This window comes from Alternaria arborescens, assembly GCF_004154835.1.
Source record: "Alternaria arborescens strain FERA 675 chromosome Unknown contig_8, whole genome shotgun sequence".
NCBI classification, from domain to species: Eukaryota; Fungi; Ascomycota; class Dothideomycetes; order Pleosporales; family Pleosporaceae; genus Alternaria; species Alternaria arborescens.
The window spans coordinates 341,325-357,426 of record NW_021167863.1 but is presented as its reverse complement, the minus strand read 5'-3'; the positions used below and the strand labels follow the sequence as shown (position 1 = coordinate 357,426).

The window sequence follows — 16,102 nt, the reverse complement described above, 5'->3', positions numbered from 1 at the left end:
TTGGCCTGCGCCTTCGCTTTCGCACAGATTCCCACCATGCAGGGCGCAACAATACAGGCGCCGGGACTGTCGACGTACCTCAAGTCGCTGAAGAGCACGCCTGTCGATGCTTCGGTTGAGCATTTCATCTCGTGAGACGCGACTCTGCATCCACGTGCCCCAGCACCAACTAATCTCTCCGCTCCAGACTCCTCAAGCGACGCCAAATACGAAACTCGAGACCATGCGCTATAGCGACGACGGCCCTACTCTTGCGCGTCGTCGGCGAGTTCAAGGGAAGGGATGCCGCAAAGCTCATTGAGCGCATAAAGCAGGTCGGCAGGCGGTTGACGTCGGCGCAACCACGAGAGGTAGTCGTGGGCAACATTGTACGACGCGTACTGGGGCTCGTACGCGAGGTCGTCGACGAACATGCCGAAGGGCAGACGCCAACGGGAAGCGAACCAGGCCACTCGACTCCACAGGCGCCCACGCAGCACGACTCCCTTCACAGGCCAGTCTTGAACTCGAGCATATCCACCTTCAGCCCTCTCAGACATGCCGTCGCCGAACCCATGCACACAAGTGTCTTCACCGACAACGCATCCGACGTTAGCGAACCCTCGAGACGGCCCCCGTTACTCACCTCACACACTTCGTATGCGCCCACCTCGTCCGCTCCTCTAGTCCACTCGCTATTCGGCCTCTTCTCCCAGCCCGCAGACACACCCTCGACCACAAGTACACCCACAGGGCAGGCTTCGCCAAACGGCAAGAGCACTCTCACAGCACTCAACCTGGAGCGCCTCGAGGGTATCAACAGGAGCCAGAATCTCGACCTCAAGGGCGAGGTCATGGAGGGCATAAGAGAACTTCAGGACGAGCTCGAAACATCAGACAAGCAGATTGCCGAAGTTGCCCTCGAGCACATTCACGCCAACGAGATTATCCTCACCCACACTGCGTCGACAACAGTCCAGAAGTTCCTCCTGTTCGCCGCACGAAAGCGCAAGTTTACCGTCGTACACGCCGAGACATATCCCCACGATCACACTGCCACCCATGGCATCCTCCTTACCGGTAAAAAGCGAGAGGCGAACCCAGATGACGACGCCGACGACGACAAGTGGAAGCCGCTCACCGACGCCGGCATCCAAGTCTACGTTATCCCAGACTCACATGTCTTCGCCATAATGTCTCGCGTCAACAAGGTCATTCTAGCGACACACACCGTGCTGGCCAACGGCGGCCTGGTTGCTGCAGCCGGAGCACACATGATTGCAAAGGCTGCCAAGGAGCACCAGACGCCTGTTGTGGTGCTCAGTGGAGTATACAAGCTCAGTCCAGTCTATCCGTTCGACATCGACGAGCTGATCGAGCACGGTGATGCAGGAAGTGTAGTGCCCTACGACGACGGCGAGTTTGTCGACAAGGTCGATGTTGAGAACCCTCTGTATGACTACGTTCCTGCAGACCTTGTGGATCTCTACATTACCAATCTGTAAGTCATGTCTCCAACTTCTCAGAGCACCGAGCAAAACTGACCCTTACAGTGGTGGACATGCACCTTCATACCTCTACCGCATTGTAGCGGACCACTACCGCTCCGAGGATATCACTTTGTAATTTAGCCACGAGCCACGGCGTTATGATACCAACCAAGCCTAGAAGGGACAGGAAAAAGTGTCGGCAGCAAACAATGTTACCCCACCTAGAGTAGCATTGCCTGAAAGCAATAAATACAGCACAAATTCCTCATCCATTCAACTCGAGGCACGTATGCCGCCATCTTCACCATCACCGACTCGTGCCCTCGCCCTCCACCCGCCCAACTAGCACACTTCCTACATACCCTTGACCCCCATTGGCCGCCCTTTCGTGCCCCTTCTGCACATACCCGTAACCCATAGGTTACCACCCCCATCATTGGTCGCACGAACTTTAGCAGTGTGCCCTTCGGCCATGGGAAATCAACGGTTTCTGTCAGAATTACCGCGTTGGGTAGTTTGACGATGCGTGAGGGTGGGCCGGCGGGGCGGCAAGGGGCACTGTGGCGCTTTTGGGTAAATAGTTGTGCCAAAGTGTGTAGTGCCCTTCAATGCACCTACTGCGCGCGGGGCGTTTTGCTTCTCTGGAAATTTGGCCGTAGGCGCATTCAAACATGACGCATGTGCATTACAGAACAAGGCTAGTTTGTAGAAGGCTGGTAGTTGTTCTTCGCGTTCTAGCTCTGTTTCTGAGAGCTGGGATACACTGAGGGGTCACTATCACCGCCCCTCCATGTTCGATAGTGCATGCTTCGCCGTCCTACCTCGCACCGAAGCATTACGTGTATACTCTCATACCGATTGCGCGCGGAGAAATGATGATATGCAACAAGTGCTAGCCGTCGGCCATTTTTGGAAGCTACTCAGTGTGATAATGTACGGCTTATCATGGTCTCGGGTCGGCTGTTGTGACATTACGTATGCGGAGAAGGCGGGCGCGCATCTTGTGGAGCTGAGTTAATCGAGTGTCAACCTGAGGTCCTTCTTCCCTGACTGGAGAAATTGTAAAGACGCGGGGTAAGGCTCACAATGTCATTTCTTGAGCTTGAAGGGTTGCATGTGTTTGTTACGGGGGCGGCTGGAGGTATAGGAGGTGCGATCGTAGAGGAGTTTCTAGGTACGTATTGAATTCTGCACATTTGTATGCATTCTTGGATGCTGGAAGAGAATGCCATGCCAACGAACGTCCCGATGGTCTGCTTGGGTACGGTGAAAGGTATTCTCCAACTTGCTAGCACCATCGAACACCGCGATCAAACCAACAACACCATCACCCCAACAGATTGTCTCTATGCATCTTGATTGCTGACACTCACGCAGCACAAGGCTGTAAAGTCACTGCACACGACCTTCGCCCAAACCCTCTCGCTTCAACAAAACCTAATCTTCACTGCTTACAGGGTGATATCAGCTCTGAAGCTTCCATCCAAGAATCCATCTCCCAAGCCATTAGCCACTTCTCACAACCCATAAATATCCTTTGTGCCAATGCTGGCATCACAGATGAATCCTCTAGCTACCCTATATGGGGCATGCCTAGCGATCTCTGGGATCGTACTTACGCTGTCAACGTTCGCGGTACTTTCCTAACAATCAAACACTTTCTCAGATCTGTCGAAGAATCACAACGGGAAACCGGCAAGGACATCAACAACGTTAGTGTTGTCGTGACGGGGTCCGAATGTGGAGTTTTTGGTCAGGCAGGACATGTGGAGTATGCGAGTGGGAAGGCGGCACTGCAGTACGGACTTGTAAAGACGGTAAAGAACGAGATAGTCAGGTTGAACAAGAGCGCGAGGATCAATGCTGTTGCGCCTGGGTGGGTGGATACAAAATTGATTGAGGGCAGATTGGATGACCCGAAGGAGATGTGGAGGGAGGCTGAGGCTACGTGAGTCTGATGCTTGTATCCACTCTTGTGAATATTTCGCTGACTATCATAGTGTTCCCCTCAGGAAGATTGCTCAACCGACTGACGTAGCGCGAGCAGCTGCTTTCCTAGCCAGCCATCGTGCTGCGGGGCATATCTCTGGACAATGTATATCCGTCGACGGTGGTATGGAAGGTCGTATCGTGTGGTCGGAGGACGAAGTTCGCAAATCACAAGCAACTACTGTGGAACCCGAGATGCCCTCTGTCAATACTACTGGTGAAGCCGAGGTATTTGGTACCACTACCGAAGGCGTATCTCTAGCTAGTAGAAACACCTCAGCAACGGCCATCCCAACAACATCATCTCTCACCGCCCCTCGAATCAACCATGAACCGAAGATCAAGATACTGCTCTCGGTAGACTTTGACGCGGTATCAGGTTGGTTAGGCACTGGAGCTCACCCCAACAATAACCTCGCAGACTATAGTACGGGGTTCTTCAGTGGGCATGTCGGCGTCCCTAGGCTACTCAAACTCTTTGCAAAATACGACATCGCCAACAAAGTGACCTGGTTTGTGCCAATGCACAGCGCAGAGTCCTTCCCCAAAGAATTTGCCGCAATCAAGAACAGTGGAGCAGAGATAGGATTACACGGCTACTGCCACGAAGGCGCTCCGCAGCTCACTCCAACCCAAGAACGCGAAGTCCTCGAACACTGCATAAGCCTCTACCAAGAGTTGTTAGGGAAACGCCCACTGGGCTACCGCGCGCCACTCTACCAGCTTCGAGAGAGTACCGTAGAGTTACTAGAAGAATACTCCTTCCTGTACGACTCTTCACTATCGCACCACGATAGCAAACCATACTACCTCCCCAATCTACCACCTATAAAGCCGCCAAAGTATACCGAGGAGGCTTCCGCAAAGGACTGGATGAAGCCTCTCCCCAGACCTAGTGCCCCTACGGCCAAGACACTGGTTGAAATTCCAGCAAACTGGTACACCGAAGACATGACGCCCCTTCAATACCTCCCTAATGTACCCAACTCGCACGGCTATGTTGACGTGCGTGTGATGGAGAATATGTGGAAGGATAAATTCGATTGGATTAGGAGCGAGATGCGCGATGGTATTGGAGAAAAAGACGTAGTAGTGTTTCCATTGGTCTTGCACCCAGATACTAGTGGTATGGCGCATGTCATTGGAATGATCGAGAGAGTGATCAAGTGGCTGAAGACGTGGGAAGGGGACGTAGAGTTTTGTACATATGAAGAGGCGGCTGGGGAGTGGAAGGAGAAGAACACGGTAGAGTGATGTCGGACACATGACCGTATGTAGACTTCGGAGGAACGAGCGTGACTGTCGATCGTCGGCATTACCATGACCATTGCATGCCGGAATTATAAGTTTCGTGTGAACTCCAAAATGTCGCAATGCAACCATATGCGAGACAATACCAACAACTGCTTTGTCCATGTCAGTTGAGGATGACATGGCGCATATGAAGTGTCTAGCGCTGGCGCGCTGATCCCAGGGTCCAGGTCCCGAGTTCCCCACAAACGTCATCCGTTCCTCCGACCCAAACAATTAAACAAGTGGCTGCCTTGCCGCACGCATGCAAGAAGCAACGGACAGCCAGCTTTCTACAACCCCAGGCTCGAACAGTAGACATTGCTATTTCCCTTTCCTGTGCAACTTCAAGTTGTTTCCCCAAAGCTCGTGGCCCATTGGGACAACTTTACGCAACAGACGCAAGAAGGCATGGAGAAGCTCAAGGAAGCAGAAACAGCAGCGGCGCAGCGCTTGCGCAAAACGTTCAAATATCCCTCAGAATCCGACGACGAAGATACGATAGAGGCAGGCATGGATGAGCAAGGTAGCATTCTCCCTCCACCTGCTACTCACCCGGTACCCAGCTAACACGACCAAACAGATCGCGCAGCCCTCGTCCAAACCCTCAGCACACACGACACATCCACAACACACACGTACACGCTCTTTCTCCTCGCGCTTCCTCTGCTCCCCACACTACTCTACATACCCCGCTTGCTCGCCCTATCCACCCTTCCAACAAGTTTAGTCGCTGTCGCTAGTCTACTAGCCACGGCGTATACCTTGTACTTCCTACCCTTACCACCTACACAAATGGAGCCCATAGATGGCGTCGATGTGACACCTTCCACTTTCCAACAGCCATCGTCAGGGAAAGGGAAGGGCAAGAAACCCATGGGCGGATACGGAATCTACAACAAGACACCATCTTGGGAGCAACCGACTGAGAAGAGTGCGAGGCGGCCTGTACCGTATCTCTCAGAAGACATGGCAGACATGATAGGCGATTATATTGTGCCTATCAACAGAGCTGTGTGTGGGCTTTTGGCACTGTATGAGGTGTGGTTGGCACGTGAGTGGAGTGAAGGCTTCATGATAGGAGGTGGCTTCTTGCCCGGGGTGATTTGTCTGATAATTCTGTGGGTGAGAACCGAGTTGCGGATTATTGACATGGATGCGTTGGAGAGGATTAACGCGGGTGCTGCGCAGGGAAAGGTAAAGTGAAACCCAGGCGAACTGCCGACTCTGGAGCTCAACTATTGAGATAGCCACGACAGAGATACCCATTGCAGAAGGACAATGCACAATGACTTATGAATATGACGAAATAGCGGTATCATTAGGTTCTATGTATAGGTGGAGGGTACTTATCCGTGATCAATATCATGTCGCGTCGATTGCACATGTCCAATGCTTCGCTGTACTATGCTGTACCGTGAAATGCCAAAGATGCCAGACCAACGCCGCGCTCGCTCGAAAAACAGGATCCAAATTTCTCTTTTTATGCGCTAATCATCAGATGGCACGTGAGCTACGCTCCTGGGACTTCCATGCCCAAGTCGATATTCATATGTGTGACATGGTCGAAGAGGTTGAATGCCGAAGGGAGAGGTTCCTAGCCTGATCGCTTCCAAAACTGGTAACCCTTCTTCTCGCGTTTCTCGTTTGTCTCGCCGGCGACCATGTTCGTATCCCTGATGCCACCAGCTTCTGTGCCAGCAGGATCCGCATGGTACGCCTTCTCGTTGCCTCTCTTCTTTCCCTTCTTGACATCCCTCCTGGATGCACAGCAACAGCAGAGTCCCATCTGTACGAGCCAAGCGAATATGGCAAAAGCACTTGCTACCCACATGAAGGCGAACAAGGTGACTCCAATTTCCGCCGAGATGTTTAGCTCAGCCACACCACCGATAGTGTTGCGGAAGATAATGAACATGACGGTCGCAATGACAGAGGCGACTGTTACGAATAGCGCGTTGAGGAAGGCAAGGATAGCAACGGCGAGGGTGAGCCAACGCGTGTAGATGGAAATAGGCATGACGAAGATGAGGACGAAGGACAAGACGGTTGCGGTAAGGAAGAGACCGAACATCCAGTTTGAGACGAGGTGAATGAGGTCGAGAATATCGTTGATGTCAGCGGGAAGGTTAACTATAGGTGTTGTTAGTTGCTTGATTTGCAAAATGCGTCATGTGCAAGAATGGGATAGGATAGTGGGAAGCAACATACTCGACGCTCCAGCAAGAAGCTCGTTACGCAGGATCTCTACAGGATTGAACCAATACAGCGTTTCTGGCTTACTGCAGTAAGTCACGCCTTGGCCCGCATATCCCTCGCAGAATCCCCATAGCCCGACTTGGTAGAAATCGTGCAAACCCAGTGTTTGCGCGATGGTGTTGATGAGTGCAAAGTTCGGAACGCTTGCAGGCACGATATGGCTCAAGTCGAGCCGGATGAAGTACCAGTTTTTGATAACGGCTTTATTACGTACGCCCGCGATGTTCACGAGGATAAGGAATATGAGTGTGATGAAGAGAAAGAAGGAGGTTGTGAGCGCCCATATCTTGCGTGTGCGGGTTGCGCGCTTGATCTGCTCTTTGCTGAGCTCAGGCACCACTGTTGGCGACGTTGTCTGTGAGACGGCGGTATCATCCGACTTGCGTCGGCGCGAGAAGATGCCCATTGTAGGTGATTCGGAGGTTTTCCAGTGCGTTCAAGGAGAAGCAAGCGCTGCAGCGGAGAATAGTAAGAGAAGCAAGTGGACAGCCAACGACGGAAAACTTGAGACAAACGATGAGCGAAGAATATCCGAAACACTTCGTCGATGAATGTTCAGGCCTTGGATCCGGGGCAACGCAACCTCATACGCGCGTGCTGCAGCAGCGGTCGTGTATTTTTATGGAGCCTTGTTGAAGATCTCGAGCTATGACGTACAGGACCCCTAACAGCAAAACTAGACACCGCAAGAAGGCGCTGGCGACGCGGCGCATTATTACCTACGACACACATCGGCACTAAGCCACGCGACTAAGACGTCCAATAGCAAATCACCGGTCTAGATGTTGGGCGCGACTGAAGCACCGGCGTCGGCGCACGTTTGGTACTCGCATGGTCTGGCCGGTACGCGTGTTCAAGAGGCTGGTTATGACGTCGCCCTAGCTACCGTTCACCATGAAGACTTTGGGGGTGGAGTTAATTGCTTGTGGCTGTGCTGGGGTACTTTGGTGTGGACAAACACGAGCAGAATGCATGTGTAAGATTTTCGCGGGTACGACGGGGGGAGCGGAGTTCGTGATCTGCGTGGATAATTTTGTCCATGGCCGGTGCATGACGGATGATGACGCTAGACTTCGGCAGCAGAGGTGCATGGTTTACGTCGAGGCTCCCTGCTAGGCACATGCTCTTTTAGAGAGCGAACATTACCCTGTGCAACGAGTACAAATAGGTATAGTCAAATGTGCTTGTAATAATGTTTCTTCTTTCCATTCCTCTATGTGCTCGGCTTACATGTTTCACAATCGCTCCAACAAGTCCCACCAACGTCTACTCTCCGACACCAAACCGCCATGGTCTCCAAACCTTCAAGCTGCCCTCTACTTCAAGTTCTTCATCTCGCAGCAACGCAGAAGAATAAAAATTAGACATTGGAAAACGCCAGTCCATCGCTAAACCGCCCTAGAAAACGAGTAATCTGCCGGTCGATAGAGTCGCAACCGCGATGGAGAAAAATAGGAAAAGTACATGACAAGCTGCCTGTACAGGTTGTTGCAGTGATGTGAAGATGGAGAGTAGCCAACGCGCGCGCTATGTCTATGCCACGATACCAAGGAAATCGTCAGAGCCGCTAAACAGCAGTGTATATAGAATTTGACATGATGTGAGCTTTTGATGTTCGGTCGAGTAGGAGAGTAGAGCTCTGCCAGCGAGCCGATGTGTCTATCGTCAAAGATAGGTGCTGAACAGATTGCGACAGGTTTAGGCGCCCTCTACCATGTTCATCCTGGGCCTTAATTGTACCATGAAATCATCCCTGGTACCCATGACATCTCTTGGTATCCTGCTGACACGGTTGGCACCGCTGCGAACAGCGAACCTGCCGACCGCTGAGATACCAGAATGGTTTGATCGGATAGATCCAGCATCTGAGGCACCTGAGCCAGCAGGGTCGCGAATGCGGCCAGGTGGTGCAAAGTCAAGCGCAGTGAAGGTGCCGGACTTGCGCATCAGGTAGGGACTGGGTAGCGCGGGAAGCTCGTCGTAAGAACCAACGAGCGGTGTGTGTGGTCGCACGGCGGGACTGTAGGGTCTGGGAGCACCCAGTGGGCTGTCTGGTCGTATACCGTTTTGTCTCTCACGGAACGAGACTGGCGGCGCAAAGTCTGCAGCATCGAAAACCATCGAGTTCTCGGTTAGCTTTCCGGGTGTGGGAAGAGAAGACAAAGCGGACGGTGGAGGCAGTGGCTTCTTCATTGGCGCAGGTAGACGTCCGCTCATTGAAGACATGCCGCGTGGCGGTGGGTATTGCGAGGAAGCCATGGAGCTGTTAGACATGTGCGGGGGACGAGGACCAGTGGCAGTGTTGCTTCGGAAACGAGGAGGAGCACGTGGTGGGGGTGTCATGGCACGACGAGTAATAGGCTCGGCAAAAGGAGCGTTTGGCTGTGCGACGACAAAGGCACCGGTGCGCGGGTCGAATACAGTGCCGTCTTGGTACTCTGAGCCATAGTCTTCGACGTAGTCGGTGTACTGGTGACCACCAGCGGGTTCAGGCTTAGAGTCGTCAAAGTACTCCTTGTAGAAAGATCGGATACGGTTGGCACGCTCTTCGGGGTTCTCCTGAGGGTCATCGGAAGGCATAGGACGTAGGCTCATTGACAGACGGTTGGTGCTGTGACCAAAGTCGTCTACGGCAAGACCAACGTTCTGAGGACCAGTTGAGTAGCGAGGCTTGGGTGCAACGATCTTGGGCTGCTCGCTTTCTTTGGGTGACGGTGGTGTGATCTGGAAGCCATCGCCATAGCTCGAGGTACTGATGATGCTATGCGTGTTTGTGTTCTCCAGTACAACAGCCTGGGACTGAACGCGTGGCAATGAGGGAATATCGTTGGTAGTTTGGACGGGTGACTTGTTGACTTGCTTTTCTGTAACACCAGGCTCGGGAATTGAGATGGTGGGAACATTGGTGGGCTTAAAGGCAGCATACTGGGTCTTAGGTTCAGCGGAAGGCGATTCAACTGGAGGTGAAACAGGAGACGACTCCTTGTCGAATCGTGGGTTCAATGGGCTGAGAGGAATACCCGGTTCAGGGAACTTGCTATCTGGAGACCGCGAGCCGTCAGGGGATAGAGATTCGCCGCGAATGGGGTGCGAAGTCGACATCCTCTGTGCGTTTTGAAGCAGACCGGCTTGAAGGCCTTCCTTCTTCGTTCCAGCGCTCGAAGTTGTGTACATGGATCCGGCGTCGTTTCGGTAGGGACCACGGGTGGCGCTACGGATGCTCTGGTCATCCTTTAGATAAGCTACAGGGCCGTACGGGTCATGAGGATCATGCTGCGAGCGCGATAACGAATGGAATGACTCTCTCGAGCCATGCAGGCCAACAGGCAGTATGTATGGGCTTCCGGTCTCGATTGATAGACCTCGGTCGTGGCCTCCAGGGATTTCCTTCTCGGAAACGCTCATCTCGGGACCTCCTTTCTTGCCAGATCTAGTCACACCCTCCATGCCCCAATCGTGCGACTTGTATTTGTCTTTTGAATCTTCCTCAGCAAGCTTCCTCTTGTTCCTGCGATGTAAGAAGAAGAGGACAATCGTGATACCGACGACAGGCACACTAAGAACAATCAGCGCATTCACTATTAAAGACCTGAGCTACGTACATGACGGCAAGTGCAATGGCGATTGTGGGTACTTGAGTCGGCTTTGTGCAACCGGGATCACTGTCGTTGGTACATGTTGCGCTGGCGCGAGCTACAAGAACGCGGCTGGCCCTTTCGACCATGTGAATTGTTTGACTTGCGCTGCTAGGGGAGCCAACGTGGTTTTCATTATGCACATGGTGGTGCATATGTTGGTGGTGTGAGTGTGCCATGGCTCTAGGACCGCTTTCGCATGCGAAGTCGTGATCGATAGAGCTAGTAATGGATACGGGGGAAGCTCGTCTTTTGAATTGTCGACGTGACGCTATACAGTGTACGGTGGCGGGCGAGGCTCCGAGATGTAAGTATTAACAACGTAAGGTCGTAACTCAGTCGTAACTGCTTGTCGACAGAATAGTATATGCGGAACTCGTTTCGAGGTAGTCGAAGAGTGAATGGACGGCGATAGCCTAGGGTGATAGCAACACAACAAAACAATCTTCGGCCCAAAAAAAGAATGACTGGGGTAAGATACGATCGAGCTGCGAAGGTTGCTGGTTATGGATGCTAAAAGAGCGACAGGCCCACGAAGAGGTGAGTTGAAGGAAAGAAGACGGACGGGCGCGAAAGGTAGATGAGGCGCCGCACAGGAGCCTGATCTCCGGTTCTGACTGACAGGCCTTTTGATTGGGCAGCTGTCTCAAGCCTTGCACGGGTCAAGTGTGTTACGCCGAGCAGATGGTGAAGGGCCCCCGTTTGTCGTTAGCCGCAGCCACATGTTTGACCTTGATCCGGGCCGTTAATTGCACTCCACGCAGACTTCATCAACCAGCTCCGCCTAGACGTCTTCACTGCTATCGCGAGTCTCTTCACGCAATCGATAGAGCTATCGTCGTATTTACCCAGCTGCACATCCACCCGTCGCGCTGCATCCGAAGCCCCTACTGGCCTGCAGGTTCAGGAGGCAGCTAGGCCGCACCGTTTATCTTGGACTGCGCCCCATGCGGAGCCGCTAGCCTCGATATGTGGTCGCTACTGCAGGAACCCTTTCGCGAACTTCCGTTATTCGTCAATTCATCTCTAACAGCAGATTATCGACCAGGGCTCCTGCCGCGAGCTCCAGACCACACAGCACCGTCAGAAGCGCCCTGGCGCCCCTGAACCATAAACCGTGAACGCCCATCTCTCCATGTTCACTCGTCGTGCTCTATTCCCGGATGTACAACAGATCAGCTTCCAGCAATCTTTTTTCCTTGCATAGCCACTCTCGTCCTCTGGTCGCCCAAGACCCGCAGAAAACTAATCCTCCCCCTTTCCCACGCAGTGGAGCTCAAACCGGTCCAGAACAAACGCGCTCCACGCTCTCTTCATTTCCCGATCCCGCTGCGGCCGAGCGCTGGTTGTGCACGACCTTCACCGGCCTTGTGTTCTGCATGTGGCCTATCCCCGAGCCCGCTTCCGCTTAATAACCGTCATTTATCGACATTGTGCTCTCCATCCGTCAGATTTGTTCTGCTCTCCTTTTAGCATGTGAAACTCTTCGGAGCCTTATGAAACTCATAAGCATCGACTGCGCAAAGTTCAATCACACTCATGCATCGCTTTTTCCACGTCACTCGGTTGCGTACACGATACGATGACTATTGAGGTTGGTGCGAACACGTGAAGGAACTGTCAAATGTCGCTCACCGCCACTGGGGTTGCCCTGCAATATCCCTTTATCACTAAGGAAATTACCTGTCTCCCGCCACTGCAATCGGCTTCTGGTGTTTGATAAGCGCATGGTTGCCGGCATAATGGCCAGGCCTTCACTATAGAAAGATGCCTCCGACCTTGCTATAGGGAAATGGCCCAAAGTGATGTCACTCTCAGTGTGAGCGTACATGAGCTGGTCATAGTTGCATCTCGTCATCTAGGGTGCCGTTGTGGCTTGTTGACATCAGAGACTCTTATCACGCACAAATGTGTGCAGTATGTCTTCTTGGAAACATTCTCGGTTCGTGTTCGTCTAGAGTAGGGCATAGAATGTGCGCTCTATCCTGGTTGTGGCAGACTCAGGCCCTATGAGTCTCCTTGTGCATCCTTCTGCACATATATGCAACTCTTCCTTAATACTCCAAGAGTCGCGGCTGCTAGGAACTCTGATACTCACCTCAATTGTGACAATAGAAAAGCAGCCCTTCAAGTCAAGCAATGCCTGGCAGTCTGGGAAGCCAGTGTCCCATATCTGGATGGTCGATGGCTATGTTTGTACACGCTCCATATCCATGCCAGTTCGAGGCGTAACGGAGGTTTGTCATTGTACCCGTTACGCGGTTACTGTTGATAGTCTACTTTCCAGATGTTTTAAAGGCACTATCGTATTCAGTTCTTCATCGTCTTGGCTAGACGTCGGCGCGATATGCACAGAATGAATGAATCCAGCAAGAACGAGGTTGATATGATGCTCAACATGTATGAGTAGTTGCTTCGAACAACACACCAGATGTGAATGATATCACAACGTGGAAAGCATGACCGCACGCGTTTGCTTGTGAACATTCAAGCATGCAAACCCAAAATATCTGCTGGGCCGTGGATTGCGAGTGGGAAATCAGCCTGCAGCAGAATTGGAATGCCGGGAGGTGCTTTTGACACGTTTCCCGAATATGCTGTCCTGGAAACCAAGTGAGCTGGCACACTCTTCTATGGGGGTGTAAGTTTGTGTCTTGTCACGGAGCTCTTGAGACACAGAGAGGCAGGGTGTCGATGGTGTCGATTCCCTGCACTGCCGATAGGGTATGTCTGTTTTCCATGGTCTCAGATGCTCCCTTGCGTGCCGGATACCAGACGGACTAATGTCGCTATCATATAGCACTGGCTGGACGCAAATGAGAATCGAAGTATAGCAAGCAGCGTTGGTCATTTAAATGTCAAAGGGAACCTTGGAATGAAGCGGTGATAGATGGTGCTGGTCATTTTGGACGAAGAATATAATAAAAAAATCGTATTTTTTTGATTTTCCAGTGCTTCGACTGTATTATGTCAGTGTTCGGCCTGAAGCGGGTGAGAGAGTTTCGGCATGATGCAATAATCTGGTTATTATTGCTTACACACAACGAACACTCTTTGAAAAGTGCCATCCAATTGCTTACTCGTGTATGGAAAAGCTCGATTTCGACAGCCTTTCGACACCACCAGAGAAACATTTTCCTGTCATACTATACTGACCAAAAGCTGTTGGCTTTGATCCACACGGTGCGCATGATTGTCTGGAAGGTTTTCCGACAACAACAACAACAACAACAACAACAGGGCTTCGTTATGTGTTAGACCTCATCCTGTTGTCTGCCCATATGGTCTCGTCCGCGGAAGGGTAGTGAGGACTGTCGCAAGGGAAAAGCAAATCGTGCACAGCCAGCCGTACAGCCGTGAATATGCAGCGTGACCTAGGAAACGACGCACGGCATCTGCTGGCAAGTGTGCTGCAATATAGCAAATGGGCGATGGAGGCCGACAGAAGCGATCGTGGGGTCGGCGTGGCTGCCAGGTGCGGGTTAGGCCGAGAAAGTACCGATTTGACTATGACGCATTGGCCATTCTGTTCTCACGAGACAAATCAACGGCGAACAACAAAGACATACATGCACAGAACAATCACCTGCTAACAACTCGTTGCTTATCCCTCACACCCTCTTGCTACCTTCTTTGATACAACTATTAACCAACCGCCCAAAACCAGGCGTCGGACCACGATAAAGACCCATCTCCAGCCATCGAATTCGCGATTCCTTTTGGTCCCTGCGCTGCGTAGCCACGCCCCACTGCCGTCCCAACTTCTTAAGGGTCCGGTCTCCCGAGCAATCCTTATCAAACAACATGTCGCACTTCAGCAACATGGCCGCCCCTCACCCAGTATCCCCCAGGACTACTACACCAAACTCTGGGAGTAGGACCATGGAGGTCCGCCCTCAGCCTGTCCTGCGTCTGTCAGCACCTTCGGGCGTGCTCCGTCTGCGAGCGGAGCCCTCGCAACGTCGACACATTCAATGGGCGGAAGACGTGGTTGACAATGAAGGCATGGGGAAGAAATCATCCAAAGGTACAACCCTCCAATGACACCCTTGTGCCATCAGAGGAACTAACAGAATCAAAGTCTGCTGCATTTATCACAAGCCCCGCGCTGCCGACGAGTCTTCCGACGAGGACTCTTCAGATTCATCATCAGACTCAGATTCAGACTCTGAGCCCGACAACAGCACCGCAAGACCTGCTGGAAGAATTGGCGGTGCGCGCGGCAGACGGCCACATCAGCACGATGATGGTTGTGAAGACGTCCACGATCACGGCGAGGCCTCTAGTACCCCGCAAAAGCACAAACGTCAACGGAGGAAGCCAAGCCCGAATGCTTACGAGAAGATGCCGAAGCAGAAGAAGTGAACTTCAATTGCGCTTCAGATGGCAGACTCACTTGGTCATGCTAGGAGCTGGCTTGTACGACTTGGAAACGATTCTCATTGCTTGGAGTTACGGATGTTCACGAGACACGTTATGATTGGGACTGCGTCATTGCATAGCGCTGGTAACGGACTTGGATAGTCCGTAAAACTTCGTGTTTTCGATGTTGAAATTTGGCGCATTGAAGCTTTTACATCATCCTGTAGTATTAAATTTGCGCATGTGAAGTTGGGACATGTATCCCTCTTATGCTTATTCCCGTCCCCTTGCCTCTCATTGGTGCTGTCTTCACCGTTCTTCGATGCACACGCTATCCCTCAGCTGTAGGACCAACTGCAGCTAACGTTGGGCTCGATTGCAGCTGTGCTATGTGCATCCCAAGACATCCCATTGCTTGCAAATGCTCGTTAATTGGACGGCCAACGCATGTATATGCAACCGATCGCGCATCAATCTTCCACCCTTGGTGTTCGTTCTGCCTCAAAGCGTTTGGGCTCAGCGAAAAGCTCCATTGGATGCCAGGCACATGTTGTCCACATGCTCAATCCTCTGCCGTTGCTGCATTGGCCTGCTCTATTACCGCAGGCGCATGCTGTGTGGGAATGCGGACAAGCGTCTGTGGCAACGGCGGCTCATCCTCTGCCTTCTTTTCTGAGTCTTCCTCTTCCTTTGGCTGTGGAAGTTTTGCTGCTGTGATTTAGAACGCAATCCTTCCGATGATCGCACAACTTACTGGACGCCATGTTGATAGCCCTTAGCACATTATGCCAATTTGACAATACTGCTGCGACCGCTAACCAACCACCAAGTTAGCATGATGTTTCTACTGCGCTCCATGCTTGAGACTGCCTGTAAAACTCATTTACATACCTTCTGTTCCATTTGATAAAGTCGACAGCTTATCAGCGAGCATCTGCATTTGGTCTGCGAGTCCTCCACTTAGTGCTTGCAGGTCTTTCAGGTTCGCTAGTTCGGCTTTTTTCTCTGCAATGCGCGCGAGCAATACGGGAGACTGTTGCTGAGAGCCACCCATGGACTGATTACGGAGATGAGTAGGGAGGGGGCGCGTGAAGTTTG

At 52.2% G+C, this 16,102-nt stretch overlaps 7 protein-coding genes across 7 annotated transcripts; 4 read left to right on the top strand and 3 right to left on the bottom strand.

Moving 5' to 3' along the window:
* Window positions 1–36: 36 nt before the first annotated feature.
* AA0111_g4324 (hypothetical protein) lies at window positions 37–1,605 on the top strand (the record flags this gene model as incomplete). Its single annotated transcript, XM_028650314.1, has 3 exons — window positions 37–131; window positions 188–1,480; window positions 1,533–1,605. 3 exons carry the CDS (start codon window positions 37–39, stop codon window positions 1,603–1,605), a joined length of 1,461 nt encoding a protein of 486 aa, XP_028507771.1.
* A 950-nt stretch (window positions 1,606–2,555) lies between these two features.
* Window positions 2,556–4,712, top strand: AA0111_g4323 (hypothetical protein; the record flags this gene model as incomplete). The annotated part of the gene is made up of 3 exons (XM_028650313.1): window positions 2,556–2,643; window positions 2,847–3,417; window positions 3,470–4,712. The coding sequence occupies 3 exons, from the start codon at window positions 2,556–2,558 to the stop codon at window positions 4,710–4,712; spliced, it is 1,902 nt and encodes a 633-aa protein (XP_028507764.1).
* A 447-nt stretch (window positions 4,713–5,159) lies between these two features.
* On the top strand, window positions 5,160–5,954 carry AA0111_g4322 (hypothetical protein; the record flags this gene model as incomplete). The annotated part of the gene is made up of 2 exons (XM_028650312.1): window positions 5,160–5,274; window positions 5,332–5,954. 2 exons carry the CDS (start codon window positions 5,160–5,162, stop codon window positions 5,952–5,954), a joined length of 738 nt encoding a protein of 245 aa, XP_028507765.1.
* A 391-nt stretch (window positions 5,955–6,345) lies between these two features.
* Window positions 6,346–7,413, bottom strand: AA0111_g4321 (hypothetical protein; the record flags this gene model as incomplete). The annotated part of the gene is made up of 2 exons (XM_028650311.1): window positions 6,346–6,881; window positions 6,960–7,413. 2 exons carry the CDS (start codon window positions 7,411–7,413, stop codon window positions 6,346–6,348), a joined length of 990 nt encoding a protein of 329 aa, XP_028507766.1.
* Window positions 7,414–8,705: 1,292 nt separating this feature from the next.
* AA0111_g4320 (hypothetical protein) lies at window positions 8,706–10,731 on the bottom strand (the record flags this gene model as incomplete). Its single annotated transcript, XM_028650310.1, has 2 exons — window positions 8,706–10,563; window positions 10,610–10,731. 2 exons carry the CDS (start codon window positions 10,729–10,731, stop codon window positions 8,706–8,708), a joined length of 1,980 nt encoding a protein of 659 aa, XP_028507767.1.
* A 3,733-nt stretch (window positions 10,732–14,464) lies between these two features.
* AA0111_g4319 (hypothetical protein) lies at window positions 14,465–15,007 on the top strand (the record flags this gene model as incomplete). The annotated part of the gene is made up of 2 exons (XM_028650308.1): window positions 14,465–14,669; window positions 14,724–15,007. 2 exons carry the CDS (start codon window positions 14,465–14,467, stop codon window positions 15,005–15,007), a joined length of 489 nt encoding a protein of 162 aa, XP_028507999.1.
* An 880-nt stretch (window positions 15,008–15,887) lies between these two features.
* Window positions 15,888–16,058, bottom strand: AA0111_g4318 (hypothetical protein; the record flags this gene model as incomplete). Its single annotated transcript, XM_028650307.1, has 1 exon — window positions 15,888–16,058. The coding sequence occupies one exon, from the start codon at window positions 16,056–16,058 to the stop codon at window positions 15,888–15,890; it is 171 nt and encodes a 56-aa protein (XP_028507998.1).
* Window positions 16,059–16,102: the final 44 nt, after the last annotated feature.